Raw genomic sequence first — 24,657 nt, forward strand, 5'->3', positions numbered from 1 at the left:
TGAGCCATATCTTTGTGTAGAGCTGGATGAACACAGCAGGCCAAGCAGCATCAGAGGAGCAGGAAGGCTGACGTTTCAGGCCGAGACCCTTCAGAAATGGGGGAGGGGAAGGGGGTTCTTAAATAAATAGGGAGAGAGGGGGAGGTGGATAGAAGATGGAGAGAGGAGAAGATAAGTGGACAGGAGACAGACCGGTCAAAGAGGCGGGGATGGAGCCAGTAAAGGTGAGTGTAGGTGGGGAGTTAGGGAGGAGATAGGTCAGTCCAGGGAGGACGGACAGGTCAAGGGGGCGGGCTGAGGTTAGTTGGTAGGAGATGGGGGTGGGGCTTGAGGTGGGAGGAGGAGATAGGAAGGACACGTTAGGGAGGTGGGGTCAAGCTGGGCTGGTTTTGGGATGCGGTAAGGGGAGGGGAGATTTTGAAGCTTGTGAAATCCACATTGATACCATTGGGCTGCAGGGTTCCCAAGCGGAATATGTGTTGCTGTTCCTGCAACCTTCGGGTGGCATCATTGTGGCACTTCAGGAGGCCCAGGATGGACATGTTGTCTGAGGAATGGGAGGGGGAGTTGAAATGGTTCGCGACTGGGAGGTGCAGTTGTTTAGTGCGAACCGAGCATAGGTGTTCTGCAAAGCGGTCTATCTGCAGTTCCTACTATCTCTGAGCCATATCTTTGCTCACTTGCTTAATCTGACTTCTGCAAACTCCTTGTGGCATCATCACCACTTTCCTTCCCAGTTACTTTTGTTATCTGAAAATTTTGGTTGTAGTAGTATATTCACTTTCCTCTTCCAAGTCATTATTATAAATAATTGTGGCCTCAGCACTGATCCCTGTGGCATCTCCACCTGCATGGATTCTGAATCTTCTGATGCAAGATTATTTGCTATCTTTCTTGTTCCACTCAGTAATGAAGCTATTCGATCACCCTTTTCTTCCTGTTTGACCATTGGAAATTGTGTACCACTGAATTTTTAGTTCCCAGCTTTGAACTCCTTGTAACCATGTCTCCATAATGGCTATAAGGTCATACCTATTAATCACTTTATTTTTGTCATTGTTAATTTATTTTGTTCTAAATATTACATTCCTTCAAGTAAAGAGCCATTAATTTTACCTTTTTTACCATTTTCCCCCCCTTTGATGCTATTCGGTACTGTTTTACCACATTTGTACACTCTGTCCCTTCCTGTCCCACTCTGGCTATCCAAGTAGTATGGTCCTGAAGTGTTGTCACATCGTCTTGCTTTGTCAGTCTATTATATATATATATAAATCTCCTCTCCCAACCCTGCCCCCAGAGAAAGAGAGTGCAACTACATCTGAACAACTTGTCTAATCATCTAACTTCATCACCTACTTGGTCTGTAGCAGAGTACATAGATCGTACATTGGACTGATCAGCTATCTTGGAACCCATTGGATTGAACTACAAACAAATTATCCTCAATCAATTGACTAGGATGCTCTTAAAAAGAAGAATGGAGAATTGGAAGGCAACAATGCATTGAACGTGGAGGAGGGCAATTTAATGTTCAATGCCAGTTTAAATGAAACTTCAAATGAAAAATTGGCAGTCTTTAGTGGAATTGTCCACCTCCTAAATTCTGACTGAAATGACAGGGCTAAGAGACAAATTGACTTGTTGTCCTAATCCATCTCGTTATGTTGTCATCTATCACACGAAATGAAGCAGTGACCAAGTGGTCATTAATCACTTGTGCAATACTTTGAAAATGATAATCTTTGCTGTAAAATAAACTTTGATGGCTGTGACACAGTCCTTTTTCTCTCCTGTGTTCATATGTGCTTTACCAACTAGAAGCCTGTGGAGTTTGACTTTTTAAGCAGTGTTTTTACTGCTGTTTGTTACATTTGTCTAAATAGAAGTGTGGGACCTTCTGGGAATACTTTGGTGGGTTACTTAAAACAGCTAAAGGATCTGGGAACAGCAGTTAGCTCAGATAGTTCATCAGTTTTATTCAGTGAAGGAATTGGAGACTGAGATGGAGAAAGACAGTAGCTCAATGACCTTTTGTTTAAAGTTGACAATGTTTGAAATCCCAAATACTTATAGAATAAAGCCACAAGGTTCTGTAGTCTTGAACAAAAATAAAACTGTACTATTCAGTTAGAAAAGTAAAATTATATATAATACATCTGCCCACTTACAGATATTTTTAACCAACCTGTTCAGACATAGCTCTGGAGCAGTTTGGAAGTGCCCCTGGGCTGCCTGGCCCAGATGTGTGGGGTTACTACTGCTACACCACAAGAGCTCTGACACTACCACCACACCACAAAAGCCCTAACCACTCAACTTATATTTTCTAATAAACCTGTTCAGAAATGTTATTACACAACTCCAGAGCAGATGGGGCATGAACCCAGGTATGCTGGCCCAGAGGCATGGACATTACGACTGCACCTCAAGGGTCTCATCTCCCCAGTGTATGTATTGCTATTTAATATTCTGCCCAATTTATACTCTAACATTCAGAATTTGTGAAACTGAAGAGTTGGAGCCCAGGAGCATTATTTACGTGGTGCAGCTCAGGAGTCTGAGGTTCAGAGAAAGACTGGGACAGCTCCAGCTTGGTAAAGCTAATTGTCCATGAAAGAACCTGAAATGGCTGGTAACTAGAGGTAGGAGGACAGCTTAGTGAGTGCAGTGGGCTGTGGTCTCTGGAAAACAATTTTACCATTGAGTGTTTAGGAATTGTTGAGGCAGTCTGGAATGGACTAACTTTGAGGGAGTTCTGAGGCTAGATTATTGAAAGTACAGAATTGGCTTTCCCTGTGAATGAGGTCAAGTTCTAGTGAGATTTGGAGAGTCACATTATCAGTAACATGTGGATAGGTTGATGAACAATCCTTGGACACTGACCTTTGCAACTGCTATTTGATGAACTCCATAGGGTGTCAGGCCATAGTTTCTGTTAACTTTTCTTTACCTTATGTTAGTTCTGAATGTTAGAGTATAAGTTCTGTGTCTATTGTAGATCATTTTACTTTCCTAATCTTGTATCATGAAGCTTGTTTTATTTGTTCAAAACTGTGGAAGCTTGCGGCTTTATTTGCTTACCGAGCACCTGGGATTTCAAACTTTGTCGACTTTAAACAAAATGTTATTGGTCCCTAACTAAATTTTATTATAAATTTGGGAAATTTGTCTGGAATCATAACACAGCAGAACATTGAAGACAACAAAGCAGTTTTCTGAGTAAGGGTCCTAACCTGAAATGTCAGCTTTCCTGTTCCTCTGATGCTGCCTGGCCTGCTGTGTTCCTCCAGCTCCACACTGTGTTAACTCTGACTCCAGCATCTGCAGTTCTTGCTATCTCAGAACATTGAAGATATTTGTGGTGTGTTTGGCGCACTGAAAGCCTCAGAATCTGTTGCAGGAGGGGAACTCTGATAGTGTGGTAATCGTGCCCTGAATAATAAAAAGAACATAAAATGTAAGAACAAAGAAAATAATGCAAATAAGTGGAATCTTCATCAGTAAATGTGGCACACGTTATCCTGTTTATTTAAATAAATTTTTAATTCTTTTAACTTTTTTTTTTAAAAAGTAAACATTGAACGCTGTATCTTTAAAGCAGCAATTTACGTTTTGCAAAAATGATCCAACCTATTGGGGATGTCTTTCAAAATATTTTTCAATCTGAAGAATTTCTGTGCTACAATAAAATGGGTCAAGATTGCAATTTGTTTTTCCTTTTAAAAGCATCCAGTTTTAAAGTGAATCTAACCATGTATCTGTGGTCAGATTAAGATCAGCTGAAATTTCTGGCTCAGTTTTATCCTAAAATAATAAAAGATTCAGATTTTCCATTTCACTTAGGATCTATTACAGACATGTGCTCGCTCATTGGCTTCTGTCAAATTCACTCCCTTGTTTGGAGCATATTATCAGAAAACATTTAGGCATGCTATATTTTAAAAGAAAAATCACTTGCATGTTGAACTGTTAAGACTGAACCACTGCGTCTGATAGGTGGAGGTAAACACAAGAATAGAAATGAGACTCGGCCCCTCAACCTGCTGTCCTATTAAGTAATAATAACAGTGTGGAACTGGGGGAACATAGCAGGCCAGGCAGCATCAGAGGAGCAAGAAAGCTGACGTTTCGCGTCGGGACCCTTCTTTAGAAAATCAGAAAATTTTTCTGAAGAAGGGTCCCGACCCGGCACATCAGCCTTCCTGCTCCTCTGATGCTGCCAGGCCTGCTGTGTTTCTCCAGATCCACACTGTTACCTTTGACTCCAGCATCAGCAGTTCTTACTATCTCTTCCTATTAAGTAAGATCATTTACCTCAGTAGCTTCTCCCATAGAATTTGACTCTTCTGGTTTCTAAAAGTGAAATGCATCAGCCTTTGACTTGAGCATACTGAATTATTGAATATCCACAGTTCTCTGCAGCAGAGCGTTCCAAAAATTGACAGTCCTTCTGATTAATGACATTTCCCCTCATTAAGTCCTAAAAAACCAACGCTTAATTCTGAGCCACCTCCTGGTTCTAGACTCCCCAACCTGTGGAATTGTAGTCCAACTACCTCCTTGTTGGAGCCCATTAGGTGTTTTACATGTTTCCGTGAGGTCACCTCTCATTCTTATGTCTGAGGGACTACAGGCTTAGTGTTACTAATCTATTTTTTTTTTCCCTGAGAGGATACTCCCTCATCTTAGAAATTAGTCCAGTGGGCATTTGTTGCACTCCACACAGGATGGGCAATGGAGAAGAAATGGAGTATAGATCTAGAATGGCCATCTTCTCCCTAGCATCTCAATTTTTTTTTTTTTTTTAATTATTTTGTGGGATGTGGGCGAAGCTGGCTGGCCAACATTTATTGCCCATCCATAGTTCCCCTTGAGAATGTGGTGGTGAGCTGCCTTCTGGAACCAGATCAAGCCTGAAATTATCCTAATTTTTACGACGTAGAACAACTGTCTCTGCTATTTATATGTTTAAATTATCTCTTCAACCATTCAAAAGTTACTCTTGAGTTAAGAACCTATGTATGTGCATCTCATTGAGAGACAGTGTCATTCCTAATGTAATTTGAAAATATTTTTCAGATTTTCTATCCTGCCTTCTATCTCTGCCTTCTCTCTCTCCCTCTATCCCTGCTTTTCTCTATCCCTTGCTTTCCTTTATCTTTATCCCTTCCATCCTGTGGATCATGCTGTATCAGATTGAAAGATCTGTTTTATGACTAAGGTTTAATGAAACACTCCAAATATTTTTCAGATCTTTTTGAGGTGAATGATGTCAGAAAATGTCAATTACGCCTCCTTTCCAGGTCTTCCAAATTGGATAAAATTCAGGGAGTTCCCATAAATCCAAGCCTGTCAGCCCTGACTCCATACAGTAATAGACAAGGTTTAAATATTCTACTCGAAAATAACCAGACAGCTGCAGCACACTTTTATTTTTGATACTAAGAATGTTGGACTGCTGGTTCAGGCGCGCATACATCCCTTGCTGAATAAAGCCTCCCTCTTCAAGCTGGGCAGTTATAAATCTGTCATACAGTTACTGAAGCTGTCACATTTATTTGGAGTCAAGTGTGGTCACTGCTAAAACAAAAGTCCATTTGCTTAAGGAGCTCCAGATATACAGTACAAAAATATTTTAGAACATAAACATTTAAAATGTCTAATTTAATCATCATATCAATACATCAGGGCTCTTTTAGTGGAGTCACTGGGCTTGTGGTAAGCCATTCTCATTGTGTTCTATTGGTCTACTTCAAGCATGTCAGCCCACGGCTCAGCTGGTAGCGCACTCCCCTCTGAGTCAGTGGGTCCATATTCCATACTAAAGCTTGAGCAGTCTGGTGCAGTGCTGAGAGAGTGCTGTGTCTCGGATGAAACATTTAAGTGAAGATCCTGTCCGCTCCATCAGACGGGCAAGGCATTCATAGAATCATTGAATCCCTACAGCATGGACACAGGCCATTCAACTCATCAAGTCCAACCCTTTGAAGAGCATCCCACTGAGACCTCCCCCCACCTCTATCCCTGTAAACCTGCACTTACCATGGCTAATAGAACATAGAACATTACAGCGCAGTACAGGCCCTTCGGCCCTCGATGTTGCGCCGACCTGTGAAACCAATCTGAAGCCCATCTAACCTAAACTATTCCATTATTATCCATATGTTTATCCAATGACCATTTAAATGCCCTTAAAGTTGGCGAGTCTACTATTTTTGCAGGCAGGGCATTCCACGCCCTTACTACTCTCTGAGTAAAGAACCTACCTCTGACATCTGTCCTATATCTATCACCCCTCAATTTAAAGCTATGTCCCCTTGTGCGAGCCATCACCATCCGAGGAAAAAGGCTCCCACTGTCCACCCTATCTAATCCTCTGATCATCTTGTATGTCTCTATCAAGTCACCTCTTAACCTTCTTCTCTCTAATGAAAACAGCCTCAAGACCCTCAGCCTTTCCTCATAAGACCTTCCCTCCATACCAGGCAACATCCTGGTAAATCTCCTCTGCACCCTTTCCAATGCTTCCACATCCTTCCTATAATGCGGTGACCAGAACTGTACGCAATACTCCAAGTGCGGCCGCACCAGAGTTTTGTACAGCTGCAACATGACCTCATGGCTCCGAAACTCAATCCCTCTACCAATAAAACCTAACATACTGTACGCCTTCTTAACAACGCTATCAACCTGGGTGGCAACTTTCAGTGATCTATGCACATGGACACCGAGATCTTTCTGCTCATCCACACTACCAAGAATCTTACCATTAGCCCAGTACTCTGTATTCCTGTTACTCCTTCCAAAGTGAATCACCTCACACTTTTCCGCATTAAACTCCATTTGCCACCTCTCAGCCCAGCTCTGCAGCTTATCTATGTCCCTCTGTAACCTGCAACATCCTTCCGCACTATCCACAACTCCACCGACTTTGGTGTCATCCGCAAATTTACTAACCCATCCTTCTACGCCCTCATCCAGGTCATTTATAAAAATGACAAACAGCAGTGGCCCCAAAACAGATCCTTGAGGTACACCACTAGTAGCTGAACTCCAGGATGAACATTTCCCATCAACCACCACCCTCTGTCTTCTTACAGCTAGCCAATTTCTGATCCAAACCGCTAAATCACCCTCAATCCCATGCCTCTGTATTTTCTGCAATAGCCTACCGTGGGGAACCTTATCAAATGCTTTACTGAAATCCATATACACCACATCAACCGCTTTACCCTCATCCACCTGTTTGGTCACCTTCTCAAAGAACTCAATAAGGTTTGTGAGGCACGACCTACCCTTCACAAAACCGTGTTGACTATCCCTAATCAAATTATTCCTTTCTAGATGATTATAAATCCTATCTCTTATAATCCTTTCCAACACTTTACCCACAACCAAAGTAAGGCTCGCTGGTCTATAATTACCAGGGTTGTCTCTACTCCCCTTCTTGAACAAGGGGACAACATTTGCTAGTCTCCAGTCTTCTGGCACTATTCCTGAAGACAATGACGACATAAAGATCAAAGCCAAAGGCTCTGCAATCTCCTCTCTCGCTTCCCAGAGAATCCTAGGATAAATCCCATCCGGCCCAGGGGACTTATCTATTTTCACAACTTCCAGAATTGCTAACACCTCCTCCTTATGAACCTCAATCCCGTCTAGTCTAATAGACTGTATCTCGGTATTCTCCTCGACTACATTGTCTTTTTCCTGTGTGAATACTGACGAAAAATATTCATTTAGCACCTCTCCTATCTCTTCAGACTCCACGCACAACTTCCCACTACTGTCCTTGACCGGCCCCAATCTTACTGTAGTCATTCTTTTATTCCTGACATACCTATAGAAAGCTTTAGGGTTTTCCTTGATCCTACCTGCTAAAGACTTCTCATGTCCACTCCTGGCTCTTCTTAGCTCTCTCTTTAGGTCCTTCCTGGCTAACTTGTAACTCTCAAGTGCCCTAACTGAGCCTTCACACCTCATCTCTACATAAGCCGCCTCCTTCCTCTTGACAAGAGATTCAACTTCTTTAGTAAACCACGGTTCCCTCGCTCGACCACTTCCTCCCTGCCTGACAGGTACATACTTCTCAAGGACACGCAGTAGCTGTTCCTTGAACAAGCTCCACATTTCAATTGTGCCCAGCCCCTGCAGTTTCCTTCTCCATCCTATGCATCCTGAATCTTGCCTCATCGCCTCATAATTGCCTTTCCCCCAGCTATAACTCTTGCCCTGTGGTATATACCGATCCCTTTCCATTGCTAAAGTAAACGTAACCGAATTGTGGTCACTATCACCAAAGTGCTCACCTACCTCCAAATCTAACACCTGGCCTGGTTCATTACCCAGTACCAAATCCAATGTGGCCTCGCCTCTTGTTGGCCTATCTACATACTGTGTCAGGAAACCCTCCTGCACACATTGGACAAAAACTGACCCATCTGAAGTACTTGAACTATAGTGTTTCCAGTCAATATTTGGAAAGTTAAAGTCCCCCATAACAACTACCCTGTTACTTTCGCCCCTATCCAGAATCATCTTTGCAATCTGTTCCTCTACATCTCTGGAACTTTTCGGAGGCCTATAGAAAACTCCCAACAGGGTGACCTCTCCTTTCCTGAATCTACCTAGTCTGCACATTCGTTAACACTATGGGCAATTTAGCACGACCAATCCACCTAGCCTGCACATCATTGGACTGTGGGAGGAAACTGGAGTAGCAAGAGGAAACCCACGCAAACATGGGGAGGACATGCAAACTTCACACAGATAGTCACGTGAAGTTGGAATCGAACCTGGGTCCCTGGCACTGAGGCAGCAGTGCTAATCACTGAGCCACTGTGCTGCCAGTTCATTCCCAGTGTTTTGGTTGATACCACCACCATGATCAAGACGAATGATCTGATCATTTTCACATTGCTGTCGGTAGGACGTGGCAGCCACCAAATTAATTGTTGTTTCCTTCAATGTGAGCTTGCTTTGGACTTTGATTGTTTATTTATAAGTAAGTTAATGATGAGGGTGTGTCTGGGATTTTTGCCATCAGGCTGGTAGCAATGCTGTTATGGTCAGGCTGCCCACGTTGCACAAGGGATAGGTTGCCAGGTGATGGAATGGAAGGTACAAAATTTGGGCCGGTACTTTGTTTCAAATTGTGGCATGGGTCAAAAGTGAAGTCTGTACAAAGGAAGCTCAGTGGATGGAGGGGTAACAACAATGTAGGTGTTAGTGGTGTGGGTGGCGAATATTTAAAATGGGCACCTTCAAAGCTGAACATTTTACCCCATGTGTAGATACATTCTGGAAGTATCCATAGTTACCCTGTATCTTGAGGTTTTGGTGCTACACCTGAGTTCAGTTATGTCTGTCATCCTTTATTTCTTTTTAAAAACTCTGCACCTGAAGTTTGCATCAGATAAAAATATCCTGAGCCTATTAATGACTTTATTATAGTTCTCAATTACTCAAACCAAAAAGCTGGCACAGAGACGGTGTCCCCAGTGTTCTATAAACGTTGGTTCTCTCTGTGCTTATAAACATTGTAAATCTGTCATTGTCAGTACTTAATACAAGTTGGTTGAAAATTTCCTGCACCTTCAGCAACTTCTCCATTACATATTATTTTGCTGTAGATCATTCTTGAGCTGCTCTGGGACATTCTGTGGCCACAGTTTGTTGGTTTTGCAATGTAGAAAGCTAGGCCTCCTTGCTTTGAGCTTCTGTTCCAGCTCTTGATTTGCAAATGTACGCTTTTTTCTTATTTCTCTGTTTCAACATTTTCATCAATATTAAAAATTTAACCTTCATCCATGTCTGTCAGCTTCACAGAAGCGCAACGCCACTAAAACCTGCGAGTTGCTCAGTTCCCATCTATAGTCCATCCTTAGGGGAGAAATTAAACTCTGGTTCATCTAACATATTAGGTAGATGTCAAAGACACAGTGACACTATTTGAAGAAGACCAGTGGCCTTACCCCCAGTGTCCTGGACAATATTTCAGTCAATCGACACCATGGAGGGAAAAAAGCAAATTGTCTGGTCACTATCGCATAACTGTTTTTGGGAGCAAGTTATACACAAGTCAGCTGCCACAATTCTCCCTATACAATAGTAACTATAGAACTATGTCTGTAAAGTACTTTAGGAAGTCTTGAAGTCATTACAAGCTGAGCTGTTCAAATGACAGTCAGTTTTTCTTTGTCTTTGTTCCATTGAGTCTTTTTTCACATGTTACCCTGTACTCAACAGGGTAATCCCCACCCTTTTGAAATACTGATCTGTTCCAGCAACACTGATGTTTTTTCTTAAATGTGAAAATGCTCACATCTCAAATCTTTAATGTTAAACCATAATCCATAACCATGAGTCCGAATTTCAGGCTCTCTATTCCATATACACTTAACTCAATAGTTTGGTGAATTATACATTTTTTTTTTTGTTGAAGTTGCCCGCAAAATGGGTTGTGTGGAAGTGTGATAGACTTCAAACAAGTATTTACCTGCAACCACCAACATGGAAAAACTAAGTGATCAAATCCTGTGTATCCAATGTAAATGTCATTGTGGTCTCTGCCAATATCTTAGTTGGCCATCAAAATGTATCACAAAACAATTAAAATAATTTTAAATGGGGATTTAGGGCAAAACCGGATAAGAAATATGTGGAGGTAATCAAGGACCTTTCAACATAATTAATATAAAATCACAAAAAGTGTCAACTTGTAACTGATGAAATGTAAGTATGGTTAATAACAACTTGCAGTTATATCATATCTCAATTTAGAATAATGTCTCAATCAATTTATGAAGTTCCACGGAAAATGTGCATCAGAAATTGTGATATTGGGAGTTGAGATATCAAAATTTGATCAAAGAAGTGAGTTTTTCTGAAGGCTTTGAGAGGAATAATGAGGAAAAAATGGGCAGCATACACGTCACCATTGCAATGATATGTCGGCTTTAAGAGGTATATTTTTATCTTTTGTTGAAGGGAGCATTTGAGCCATAGGTGCCAAGCTGTTCATTCCGAGGAAATAAAGTAAACAGCTTGTGAGGCTTTAGGTTTTTTATAGGTGGAACAATAGAAGCAGCATGCGTGGCTGGAGTCAGGCTCCCACAGACCAAGGGTTTTAGTTTAGCTTTCAGTAGTTGCTGGGATCTTGAAGCTGGATATGGAAGATGTTAATCCTCTCTCTGTTACTGCTAAAACCTGAAGTTCTGTCTGCTGAAGGAATTGAATGTAAGATCATCTATTTTCCCGAATTTGCTTTTGCCAAGGGTGTGTTTATGGAATGTTACTATATTGGAACAGTTGCTGCTTAGTGGTTAAATAATCTATTATTCTGTTAACTTTTCCAGTTGAGTTGTTATTCCAATTCTTTCTTTTGTTTGTATTTTAATGATAGGGTAAGAATAAAGTGTGTTTTGCTTAAAGCAGAATAGTGTAACAAATAAAATTATATCTGGAACACAGCACCTTGCACTTGCCTTTAAATAAATAAAAGTTAGGGTCTACGCTAGCTCCTTGTTATATTTGAAGGGGATTTAGTCTGGTCCATAACACCACGGCTCAGACTGTATGTTGAAAACAGAAGTCTACCTATTTGTACCCTTGGCAATCACTGCAGGACTGCAATGCCAATAGCATGTGAAACATCTCACTAAAACAGGAGAGTGAAGTCTGAGATGCTGTTTTAAAACTTGTTGAAGCTTATTCTGGTCAGTCATGACTTGTAGTGTTGTATCCCAGTTCATCACGTCCAATAGGGAGACCATTAATTCTTTGAAATGGTGCTGTGAAGAGCACCAAGCCTGATCCCTAATGTCACAGGCATTGAGGTAAGATTGGGAGAAGAGGAAAGGATTTCAGTTTTGAAAAATGGCAATTAATATTGTCAGACCTTAGAGAAAGGAAAATCAGATGCTGTGCGAGTGAACCATAATAACATTGCAAGATTAGTTGGTAAATTCTTTCTTTTGAGTAAGAAGGACGTGAGTTCAGATCCTACTCAAAAGTCTAGGTCCTCAGTCCAGAATGGTACTGAGGGAATCCTGCAGAGTCAAATGTGCCATCTTTCCGATGGGACGTTAAGGCAAAGCCCCATTGGCTGTGTCTCAAGTAGATTCCAAAGTGCCTTGTCACTGTTTTGAAAAGCATGGGGGAGTTATCTCAAGTATCCTGACCTATTCGTTTCCCCAGTTGATTATCTGGTTGTTGAATTGCCGTTGGTGAAAGCTTGCTATGCACAAATTGGCATGTTTCCGACTGTACAACAGTGACTGCAATGCAGGAGTGCTTCATTGGTGTTAAGCGCTTTGGGTTTTTGTGGTTGTGTGTGGGGGGGGGAAGGAAGGAGGGGTGGGGGCTGAGGCTGGAGGATTATAAATAAAGGATACAAAATCATGCTCTTTATTTGTGAAATGCAATATTGCGTACTAGAGACTATAAAGTGCCGAAGCAGAAAGTGAGATTTTGTTCCTCCTAGCTTGTGTTGTACTTCCTTAGAACCTGTAGCAGGCCTAGGATGAAAATGTTAGCAAAGTGATTCAATGAAAATGGCAAGAACCTGGAAAGTGATAGCCATTCCTGTGGACAGAGTGGATGTGTTCCACAAAGCAGTCATCTCAGTAACGTAAAGGAGATCACGTTGTGTGCTGCACCAAATAAAACACTGTTTCATCTGGAAGGTATGTTTGGAACCTTCAACAGTGAGGAGTGGGGTGATGAATGGGCAAGTGTTACACCCTCTGTGATTCAATGGGAAGGTGCCATGGGGGAGGGAGGGAGTGTTATGAGAGATGGAGGTGTTAATTGGGATGTCACAGAGAGACTAGTTCCTGTGGAATACTGACAGTGGAAGGTAAGGGAAGATATGTTTCATCAAGGTATCATGCTGGAGGTGTCAGAAATGATCCTTTGAATTCAGAATGGTGAGGTGGAATATTCCTTGTAACCCTCAATGGAACAAGCAAAAATGGGACCTATGCAGATACCAATGGTGATGTGATTGGTTTCACTCTTGGACCTTCAAAGAGAGAAGTTTTCTCTGATTACTCATGTTTGATCTGAAAGCTGTGTCAACTCCTCCAAATCCATTGTGCGGGTGTTAAAGCTAATGCAGATCTGTAATGATTCGGGGAGTAGACCTTTTTGGGATCTGAGCATATGGGTCAGATGGGGGCCAGAGGCCTACGCTGTATGGGGGTAAAACTCACCTGGAGACTACTTTCCATAAACTGGCCAATTAGTGATCAGAGGGCAGGCTTGTCATATAATAATAAACTCCTGATGGGCTATCATGAATAAAGGACAAATCAGAAACTCTCTAACACTAACGGAACTGTAGCTTGTTTAGTGGACAGTGAGAATATCCCATTGATAGAGGTGCCCTGTCCCAAACTTCTTGAACTTTTACATTTAAAAATGCACTCAGCAGCTGGGTCATTCGCATTAGGCAGAACATCTCCATGGGGTAGTCAATGAGCAGGGCCTTATGACCTAACTGGAGTATTCACTGCCCAGTCTGCTGCAGGGAGACTACCTCTAGACAGCCGACCTACGTGCTTCAGGGGCCCAAACACCCTCTCCACAATGGCCCAGGGACAGGATGGAGCTGGCACTTTGATACGTGCTATGGATTTTTGCCACCATCCTCTGATTTGTGAGTATAGTTACTGCACCCTGCTGGTCACAACAGATTGCCTCTTTGACAAGCTTTGAATTGTGGCAACCAAAATTACAAGTTTATGATCACAAACAATCACTGATAGAATCCTGTGGTTGACTGTTCAATTAACTCTTCCTCATGTAAAACAAAGATGGCAAAATTCATTTCTTCATGAAGCATATAAAGCAAGTATTATAGAGAGCCTCATGAAATATTATGTTCATCTAATTTGCTTTCCCCTATGAGGCCATTTGTATTTTCCTTGGCTTTGCTGATGATGAGTCATCCTTGTAAGAGAAAATCTCTCAGACTACTGTGAAACATCCACCTTAAGTCTTGATCAATCCATCTGTTTTTCAGACCCTTTTTTTTGATTGTAGAAATCAAGTCACACAGTGACAAAACATCTTGGTTTCAACTCCTCTGCTTTTTAAAAAGCAATGTGTGGGCATGTGAATGTAGCCGACTTGCATCCATGCATTCCTGAATTGACTTGCCTTGTGATTACATACACGAGTGCCAGACCTCATGCATTTGTATATGCATGACTGGACCCAGTCCATCTGAGTGCATGTACAAATGGAAGTCAGATATTTGAATGTATATGGGTGGGCTGAAGGGTCTGTTTCCATGCTGTATGACTCTATGACAATGCTGCCTTTATATTTGCATGTGAGCCAATTTATATTATACAAACATTATCTGTTGACTGTCTCGCCTTTTGCCTATTTCAGTTCACCAGTAATGACTTATGCAACAACTATTTATTCTGAAACCAGAAGGCTGGACCTTAACTGTCAGTCATCGCTGCTAGGATTGTTGTGAAAGTTAATGAATTCTTAATGAATATGTAGTTAGAATCTGACTCCAATTCTTTAGAATGCAGGGAGATGATCTATTACAGCACAGTCTTGCCATCTATTTCCTTGTAGCATATTTTGGATTGGCTGCTTCTTTGGTTACATCTGTCTTGTGGCGTCTGGGTTATTAAGGCCAAAAAGTCTCCCCCATGGTGAGATTTGATAAGTAGGCCTGGATAATGTGCTTCTAATTATGACCAGTCTCCATGGCACTTTGGCACTGACCAAAAATAATGGAGTGTGTGTCAGATTTCATGGACTGTGCAGATATTTGAATGCGGTCCATCGTGAGCAAATGTCCCTTGTGCTGCTGGCTTAGCTGCAAATGAGGAATTTGGCATTCAGAATTATGTTCTTGTGCAGTAATGTTCTTTATGATGAATGCTGAGAACAAAATTTTTCTTAAATTATATACACATCAGATAATTCACTTTTCTCCTCAAATGTGAGCCTCATGCTGAGGTGTAGTTCCCAGGCCACAGTACCTCAACAAATATCTATTTTTATTGCAAGACAGACCCTGAACACTGGTAGATGAGATATTAGTCTGTCAAATGTGTTGTAAGTGAACGAGAGCTTCTGTATATCCAATATTCATAGATGGATGCAACCTGGAGTGCTCGGTAACAGTATTCTGAATGGTGTTGTAATGTGATGTTCTGTGTAACCTGGGTAACAGTGGACTTTTGGGTTTCCAGTAACCAGCACAGTTCCCTATGTTAAACTAATGTGATATTTTTTAATTTTTCAAGGTAAGTTTCTGACTTCCTGCTGTGAAGCGGCTGGCTCACTCATTAGTGGGTATCGCCCAAAATGTGTGCCAGGGTTGCCTGTGATTTTTGGCAGTACACATGATGTCTGCTACAGGTGAAGGAGTCAGGTGATAATGATATGTCGATAGTTAATATGCCTCCAGTATTTATATGTAGAAACTTGGCTGTGCAATGGGTGTCTTTCATTGTAAATTGAACAAACTGTAATGAGGGGACAATTTTGGGAGTGGATTACTTCCATTGAGATCTTGCAGTTATAATTTTATTAAAAAAAATTGAATCACTGGTCAATTTGAAGAGAGGTAAAATCATGAGTAACACAAACCTGAAGTTCTAATGCACCCAGCTAGTCCATTTGAAACTTGGAAATCAAAATAACATTGGACAAAACGTTAAAAAGCTTACATGTTATTTTCTTTTCCGGTGTGCAGAGGCACTCTGGTATGGGGAAATAGCTCCAAAACTGATTCCTGAAAATAGCACTTTGGGCCACCTTGGCTAACACCGTGAAATATTGGCCTGCATTTATATTACACCATTTCATACATTCAGGATGTCACAAAACACTTTGCAGGTAATGAAGACATGGGTGCAGAGTTTCCCTACTCTACAATAAATTTGCACACAGCTAGCTTTTTCTGAATAATAAATGCCCAGGCAATTGGACTTAGCAATATTGATTAAAGTATAGATATTGGTTTTGAAGCCAGGGAAGTTCCCTTGTTGCCTTGGAAATAGTGCTGCATTCACCACAGCCAAGGGAGTTTTTGAGAATCGAATCCTATCATTGGCAAATTTTGAAATTGTGCTCTTTACGCCAAGATCTGAGTCCATTGGGAAGAACCAAGATCCTAACTCCAACTCCTGAGAAACTCTGCTGTAAACTTCCAGTCCAAAAAACATGTACTAACCACTTTTCTGTTTGCTGTCACTCAGTAAATTCCATATCCAAGTTGCTCCTCTCCCTTATTTCCGACAAACTTTAACTCTGTTCGCAAGTCAGTTATTTGACCCTTGTCTTTTGAAAGGCCATGTATACCATGATGTCATTACCCTCCTCAAAAAAACTCAAGTCAGTTAGTAAAATACCATATGACCTCAACAAATCTCTGCTGGATTTCTCTAATTTACCGATATTATTGCCCAAGTGGCTATTCATTTCTTTCGAATGATTATTTCCAGAAAGTTCTGTGTAGTACTATGAGCAGATCTGGGCACCACGCCTCAGAGAAGTTTTACATGATTGATACCCAGACTTTAGGGGTTAACTTCAAAGGAGAGATTATACAAATTATACCTGTTTTCTCTAGAATTTAGAAGATTACAGGGTGATTTGGTTGAAGTCTTCAAGATATGAACAGGAAAAGACAGAGTAGATAAAGATAAACTATTTCCAGTGGTTGAAGATCCTCGAGCTAGGGGCCATAGTCTCACAACAAGGGCCAGATCATTGAATAGAGATGCCAGGAAACCGCTTCTACACGCGCAGGGTGGTGGATGTTTGGAACTGTCTACCACAAATGGTAGTCCATGCGAGATCAGTTACTTTTAAATTTTGAAGTAGGTACATTTTTGTTAAGCAAAGGTATTAAAGAAAATGGGCAAGAGGCAAGTATGTGGAGTTAGGTTCTAGATCAGACATGATCTCATTGAAAGATGGGACAAGCTTGAGGGGCTGAATGGTCTACTTCTGTTCCTGTGTCTTTCCAAGTGTTTCCTCATTACGAAGCTGAGTGGCCAATAGTTGGTTAGTGTATTGTTACACACTTATCGAATGAGGGTGTAACATTTTAAATTTCTCTCACCACCCTTGAGAACAGAAAAGACAGGAAAATGATGATCAATTCATTGACAATTCCCATTGTCCCTTCCGTCACTGTTATTGAATGCATATTCTCCCATACTGGTGCATTATCAACGTCAGGTACAGACAGTCTGTCCAAAGCTGCCTCCTCATCAATATGAAACTCCTAGTATCTGAACTATCTCCTATTTCACCGTAACCTGCAATGTTGTACAGGACATTCTAGAATTCCACATAGCACAGGAAGTGTATTCGAGACCAGAGCTCATGTCATTCCCTCTCTGTTGGAGAGTAAACCCCACCCCTGCTAGTAAACCTTTTTTTAAAAAAGAGAAAATGGGCTTAAATACGACATGAAATTTTTTAAAGTACAGCCTTGAGATCCTCGAGGCGAAGACCAGTGCAGTCTGAGGGCAAGGACCAGTGCTGTCTGGGGGTTGGCATGGGTTGGGTTGGAAGGACTGTTATTCTAAACTTCTTATTTCTTTATTTTTCTAACTTATTCCTTTTGATTTTTGTACCCTGTACCTTTTGTACTTTTGTACCCAAGATGGCGTGAAGGTCTGTAATGCGGGACTTTTTATTTCTTCATTTTTCTACTTTTTTCCTAAGAATTTGTACTTAATCTGTACCTGGGGTACCTTTTGTATCTAAGATGGTGCCTTAAGTGGCAACTTGTAAACTTTCACTGTACTCGTGTGAGTACATGTAACAATAGAGCTAAGTCTAACTCTAACTTTCCAAGCTGTATACTGCTCCCTAGACATCAGACAGATTTCTTTTTAAAAACTGTACTCGAATTTCTAAGTTTTCCCTAAATGCACGACTCCTGTTTTTATGCATGATTTATGCTACGCGACCTCAGTAGACACGTAAATGACCCACTGGATTCTTGAAGGTTGATGCAAAAATCAGTGCACCTCATCCCTTGGAACCTCACAACTATTAAACCAAAAAAGACTACGGTCATTGGGGTAGGAATGAGATTGTTAGATTGCCTTTGTGAGCATCGTTACAACCACAGCTTCCAACTCTCTGTTACCAGAGAGAGGCAATGCTGCCTATTGGCCATTCATTAGCATTTTGTTTCCATAGCCCTGCACAGAAACCAATGCCAGCTTGGATTGAAGAGAAATTCCCAGTACTTTACATTGACCCTCGTGTTTTATTAGCTCTGTTATTGTAATTGCTTGTGTGAACTTGGATTGTTGAATCTGCTTATATAAGTGAGGCTTCTGATTTGCGATATAAACAGGTTTCATTTTACATATTCCATTTCCAATTGCTATATATTGTTAAAAAGAAGAGGGTTTTCTTTAAATTGCCCAGATAGTCTCTGCGGGTATTTTTACGGAAGGTGTATGTAAAACTTAGAGCCAAGTATCATCAAATCATAGAACCCTACAGTGTGGTAACAGGCCATTTGGCCCATTGAGTCCACACTGACCCTCCGAAGAGCATCCCACCTAGGCCCACTCCATCCCTGAAAACCTGCACTTCCTATTGGCTAATCCACCTAGCCTGCACATCCCAGGACACTGTGGGCAATTTAGAATGGCCAATGCACCTAGCCTGCACGCCTTTGGGCTATGTGAGGAAACCAGAGCACCCAGAGGAAACTCACATGGACGCACGGAAAATGTGCAGACTCCACACAGACAGTTGCCCGAGGTTGGAATCTCACCAAGGTCCCTGGCACTGAGGCAGCAGGACCAGCCACTGAGCCACCCCAATCTGAAAATATATTACTGCATCTCATGGAAGTTTGGAAGAGGTAGTTCACTACATGCTGAATGTTATTGTGTTGTCCCCTGTACTAATGCCATTAGTAATTTGCTCTTCCTCATTCTCCATCCCTTCCCTCATCCCATTCCCACAAACTTGTGCGATCCATACAGGCTGGGGAGACACAGTTTCAGCTCAAATAATCAGAGATAGAAAAGGCAATATCCTCATAATGCAGCAGTTTCTGCAGGGCAGTGTTACTGGGTGAAGGTTGACTTATAATTGACTGTGGTGCCTCCCATGACTGGATAGTTAGGTTGATATTCTCTTTATATGCACACAATACACAACTGCACGTGCAAGAATTTTTTTAAAAAATTCAAGCCAGCAAAAATTGATCAGTGATCTCAACTGATTTGCTTAATTATTGTTGCAGCACCCAGGAGATGATCATTGTGCAGAGCACAATTAAAAATGTTTTTGTCGTTTATGGAAATGAAAAGCTACAGCTGTTTTTATCATTCAATATTGACCAGTGAGCAATAAACATAGTGTTTTAAGCCAAAGTGTGCACACAAGATTAGAAACTGCAGCAGAGAAATTGCAAGGCTGTAACTAATCTGAGGTTCATGTGGCACTTCAGCTGTTACTCTTGCAGATCATGATACTTAGGATTCCCTCAGTTTTAATTAGTGTCTTGTTACTTATTTTCTGTGACTATCCAATACGCTGTTGATGGCATATCAAAATGATTAAAGAAAGTTTACAACAACTTTGCATTAACTGGTAATGTTGGTAACAACATCAACTTATTCAGTTACTCATGGCTCATTGTTCCATACAAACTCTCACTAGGCTCACATTTATTTTTCTACAAACTTAATCAATGTATAGCACTTTTAGGGTCATTGTTCAGAATGCGATGCTAGGAATTCCAACGCTCAGCACTGTTTGAAGTGGCCCATGTTCCTTTCACATCATTGATGTTTACCTATGTGTGTCACTGTCATTCCGTCTGTCTTAATCCTTTTCACTTATTCATTCTTAACTGTCTCTCTGCATCATTTTTTCCCTCTGCCACATTCCACAAACAGAGACGAGGAATACGAAGAGGAAGAACCTGAAGAAGAGCAGCCAGTTACTGAATCTAATACTGAGGATGAGAGGGAAGATGATCCCTCTTGTCAGGGTCAGGAAAGGTATTAGGACTAAATTTGATGATTCCTATCAGATTTAACCTTGGAATTTGGTGTGTGTTTAAAATCCAATAATTGTAACCATCTGGTGTATAGATGGCTTAATTTTGCAAGTCCTTGTATCAAATGTTTTTTGGATAAAATTGCCTACCATAAAAGACCTCACTGGTAATATAAAGCATTTAGATCTTGTGAGGCCTTCTCAAAATGAAGGATTGTGACCTCTGGTATCATGTAATCTGATAGTTACAATTTCCTTAAGCTGCAAATAAAGCCAGATTAATTATGAAGTAACACAGATTGTACTTAAAATGTTTGCATTTTCCAAAGATTACTTTAATGTTTTCAATTACATTTTAAATTCAGTTTTCAAATATTCTTTTATTTTGGGCCTACTCTAATCTTTCCATCCTCCCTGTCTCTTCATCCCTTTCTCCTGCCAGTGAGTTGAAGCCAGATGCAGCAATTGAATATGCAGAAAGTAGTTTCCAGAGTTCAAAATATGTAGCGAGCTTTATCCCTGTGCCTGAAGGGGAAGGATCTTCCAGCCAGTTCCAGACTCCTGAACTTAACAACCTGCTGTCTAGCTGTTCTCCTAAGTCACCTAGTTCTCTCAGCGATTACCAACATCATTTGCAACCGTCATCATTTTCTTCATCATCATCACCATCATCATCTATTGTCATCCGTCAGTCACCAGCTGTTCCACAAAACAGTTCTCAAGATTCATCAGCAAATGTTACTCCAGCTTTGTCTCCAAGTGTTGAGAAGTTGCCATATCTCATCCATACACCTTTCCATCTGTTTTCTTATGATCTGAGTGAAACTCCTAAAAGTGTCAAAGATAAAGAAGCAGAAATTAGGGACAGCAGGTAGATTGGCCTTTTTGTGTGTGTGTGTGTGTGTGTTCTACTTTGCTTATTTTTTTTTTTTTTGAAGCACGTTTTTAAGTTGTACTAGTTTTCAGTCATGGCCTAGACGTTGTGTCAGTTTGTTAACTTTCTGTCCTCCAACCACACACGTGGACAGATTTGTGCTCGCTTGGTACTTTGCAATTTCCACTGTATTAACCTCCCTCCCCACCTTTATTTCATGACTGCTCCTTGAGTGCAGATGCATCCCATACCTTTCAGAGGTAAGGATGTAGACTCTGGAATTGATGGCACATGATGAAGAACAGTTTAAATTTGAGAGTACGCAAAGTTTCTGTTTCCAACAGATATTGACTTCCTAAAGAGGTGCAATCTCACCAATATCTGTAAAACAAAGGAATAACTACATTCTGATCCTTCAACGAAACGGTGGGCATGTGTTCACAATACTGAGTAACATTCAAGAAGGAAAATCTATTAAATAAAAAGTCAACAAATGCTAAGAATGTCAGGTGGATCACAAGTTATATCATTGACCCTATGTATAAAGGGAACAGAAACTTAGATGACTCTTGGTGACCCAGTGGTCAATTCTGAAGTAGAATTTGTTTTGGCATTTTATATCTATTTGAGATTATTACAGTTTAGGACTTTCAATACCCACAAATGTGTTTTCCTCCCTAAATCTTTAAGCCCTGTAAGGCTTTGAGATCTTTTCCTAACAAGTGGATGGTTTCAAATGCATTAAAATCAGCTTCACGCAGACTGTTTCTCACACAGGTGATGTTGCTTGATCTGTGGAATGTTTTCTAACATTTCCCTATTTTGATTTCAGATTTCCAGCATTTTCATAATTCTACTTTTAGTGCATAGAATTTGTATTACAAATATGTAACATCCTCAAAACTCATTTTAAAATGTTGATATTTCAAATTCAAGTTGTACCTCTCTTTAAACAACTGTTGATGATGATAAACTTTTAATGGTGCACAAAAGATTTACGAGGGTGTTGCCGGGGCTGGAGGGTTTGAGCGAAAGGAAGAGGCTGAATAGCCTGGGGCTATTTTCCCTGGAACATCGGAGGCCAAGGGGTGACCTTATACAAATTTATAACATCATGAGGGGCGTCGATAGGGTGGATAGCCAAGGTCTTTTTCCCAGGTTCGGGAAGTCTAAAACTAGAGGGCATAGGTTAAAATGAGAGGGGAAAGATTTAGAAGGGACCTGAGGGGCAACCTTTTTTCACGCAGAGGGTGGTGCGTGTATGGAATGAGCTGCCAGAGGAAATGGTGGAGGTTAGTACAATTACAACATTGAAAAGGCATCTGGATGTGTATATGAATAAGAAGGGTTTTGAGGGATATGGGCCAAATGCTGACAAGTGGGACTAGATTAATTCAGGATATCTGGTTGGCATGGATGGCTTGGACCGAAGGGTCTGTTTCTGTGCTGTACAGCTCTTGACTGTATGCTGGAAATCTGTTAGGGGGAATAAAAAGCTGGTGGTACTCAGCTGATCAGGCAGCATCTGCGGAGAGAAATTAAGTTTCAGAATGATGATCTTACATCAAAGCACACTTTGACAGGACCAGACCGATTTGATTTTGATCAGCTGTGTAAATGTGACTTAATTTTCCCATTGTACACATCAGTGAAATTCCAAATAATGACATGATATGGGAATCAAGTGAATATAGTATGTTGCTTTCAAATCATTCTGTTCAAGCAACTTTGATTAAGTCTGCATAACTCTTTAGAAAAACTATTATGCATCACAACACGTCAATGTAGAATATCGATTGTTTGGTTTCTCCATACCAATGTAAATGGTTCCTGCCCACCAGTAAAGTAAGTAATCTTCAGCAACTTAAATGAGAACTCTTGAAGAATCCTAAAGATGTTATTTGTGATGTTTGGTAATGTGTCGATTCAGACAGCATTAAATTCTAAATGTTTAAAATATCCTGAGCCCATTCAATATACTGCTAACTGAAATTCAGAAACAGTGTGTCCTTGAAGTGTTGATGGTCTATCTGGGGTATTGTCCCTTTTAATGTTGGTAAAATGCAAAGTAAAATTTTCAATTTCTCCGTCTTGATGTTTGATGATTTAAATGACTTGTATGGGTTTTCCTTACAACATGACACTGAATGACAGACATCTGACATTTGCCTTAATTGCTGTTCTTTCTTTGCTGATATATTTGAAGGTAGGAGGATGGAGTCATTCTTTATAACAATGCTGAATGATCTCGAGTATAGAAAATCTCATGGTTAGCAAAAAGATGACGGGTCAATCTTGATCATCATCCGGCTTTTCCAGCAATTCAATCTTACAATGTATTCTTTCACGTTACTACTGAAAATCAGCATTACAATTACGGATGGTCCTTGCCCTGCAGCTGGGTAAACAATTCCAAATATGACCACTTTTAAGTCTGCTGAAGGGATAAAAACATTATTGATAACATTCATAGCCCATCCATAATTGCCCTTGGAAGCCAACCTTTCGAACAACTTCAGTGCTTGTGGTATAGACACACTCATGGTGTTACAATGGGGCTTTCAGGATTTTGACCCAGCAACAGTGAAGGAACAGCGAAGTAATTCCATGTCAGGATAGTGTGGCTTTGAGGGGAACTTGCAAATTGTGATGTTCCCTGCACCTGCTACCCTTGTTCATTCACATGATAGAGGTTACAGGTTTGGAAGATGCTGGCAAAGCTAACTGTTGTATCTTGTTTATGTATACAATGTCAAATGTTTTAGTGGTGGGGGGAGTAAATGTTTGAGGTGATAGGTCATGTGCCAATCAAGGAGGCTGTTCTTTCCTTCCTCAGTGGACTGAGACATCCCATTATCTTGCCTGAATCTAATCTCCTTTAGTTTATACTTTGATCATGTATGACCCTTGTTCTACTATTCTATACCAAATCAAATATGGCAACTGATCCACTTGAGCCTTATTAATATGAAAGTCTAGGTCAATATTGAAATTGAGATCAAGTTTATGGTTCAAAGGAGGCCTGAAGCAATGGAAAACAAATTACTTCACAACTATCCTTTCACATGCCTTGATTTTATTGTTGTTCTACTGTTGAAATTTCTTCTCTTTTATTCACTTCCAGCTTCTCTGTTTCTGTTTTCAGTCAGCTGGAATCTTCCTACATGAACAAATACACTGATACCTTTGAACCTTATACCTCCAGGTCTTCTAATAGGTGGGTCATCAAAATATCTCTTCCTTTCATTTAAAAAAAAAACAGCATGTTGCAATCTGTTGGAGGCTACACAATCTGCAGTGCTTCTCTCTGAATTTATAAAATTGTGTTTGAGTTGGACTCCTAGGTTTGTACCTATGGATTTAATTGTCCATTATTGCAGTAAACTACTACCTTTTCGAATGATGTTCCTCAATAATATAGATGAACAGATAGTAGGCTGTTAACAGGATCAATTTAGAATGGACCTAGTTTTGCTCTGAGCATCAAACTTTTCTGTATGATTTGGAAGCAGACTTCAGAACACCTAGAGTAGCATCTTAATGCCTGTCTGACAATAACACCGGTTGAGATTTCATGAATGCTAAAAGCTTCCAGCAGAAGATGCCCACTCAAAAATATTTGCAAATATGCGAGTGAGAGAAAAAAAAATAGTTCACTATGATTTTTTGAAAATAAATGTAGGGCTAAGCATAGCTCGTGCTCTGAAACTGGAGTGGTCGTTTTTCTGCATTGTGTTAACTGTGCTATTTTTCAG

The 24,657-nt window shown here is 40.7% G+C and overlaps 1 protein-coding gene across 5 annotated transcripts in view; it reads left to right on the forward strand.

Moving 5' to 3' along the window:
* The window catches only part of fhod3b (formin homology 2 domain containing 3b), a 607,059-nt gene that overhangs the window by 458,536 nt on the left and 123,866 nt on the right, over positions 1-24,657 (forward strand). The window contains exons 13-15 of one of the 5 annotated variants that reach the window (XM_048611383.1): positions 19,926-20,030; positions 20,471-20,899; positions 24,027-24,119. The exons of 3 other annotated variants lie outside the window; for them this stretch is intronic. In XM_048611383.1, the coding sequence (XP_048467340.1) occupies positions 19,926-20,030; positions 20,471-20,899; positions 24,027-24,119 (627 nt within the window). The remainder of the gene's footprint in view (positions 1-19,925; positions 20,031-20,470; positions 20,900-24,026; positions 24,120-24,657) is intronic. One more of the 5 variants, XM_048611368.1, reaches the window with a different exon arrangement.

This window comes from Rhincodon typus, chromosome 2, assembly GCF_021869965.1.
Source record: "Rhincodon typus isolate 14 chromosome 2, sRhiTyp1.1, whole genome shotgun sequence".
NCBI lineage: Eukaryota > Metazoa > Chordata > Chondrichthyes > Orectolobiformes > Rhincodontidae > Rhincodon > Rhincodon typus.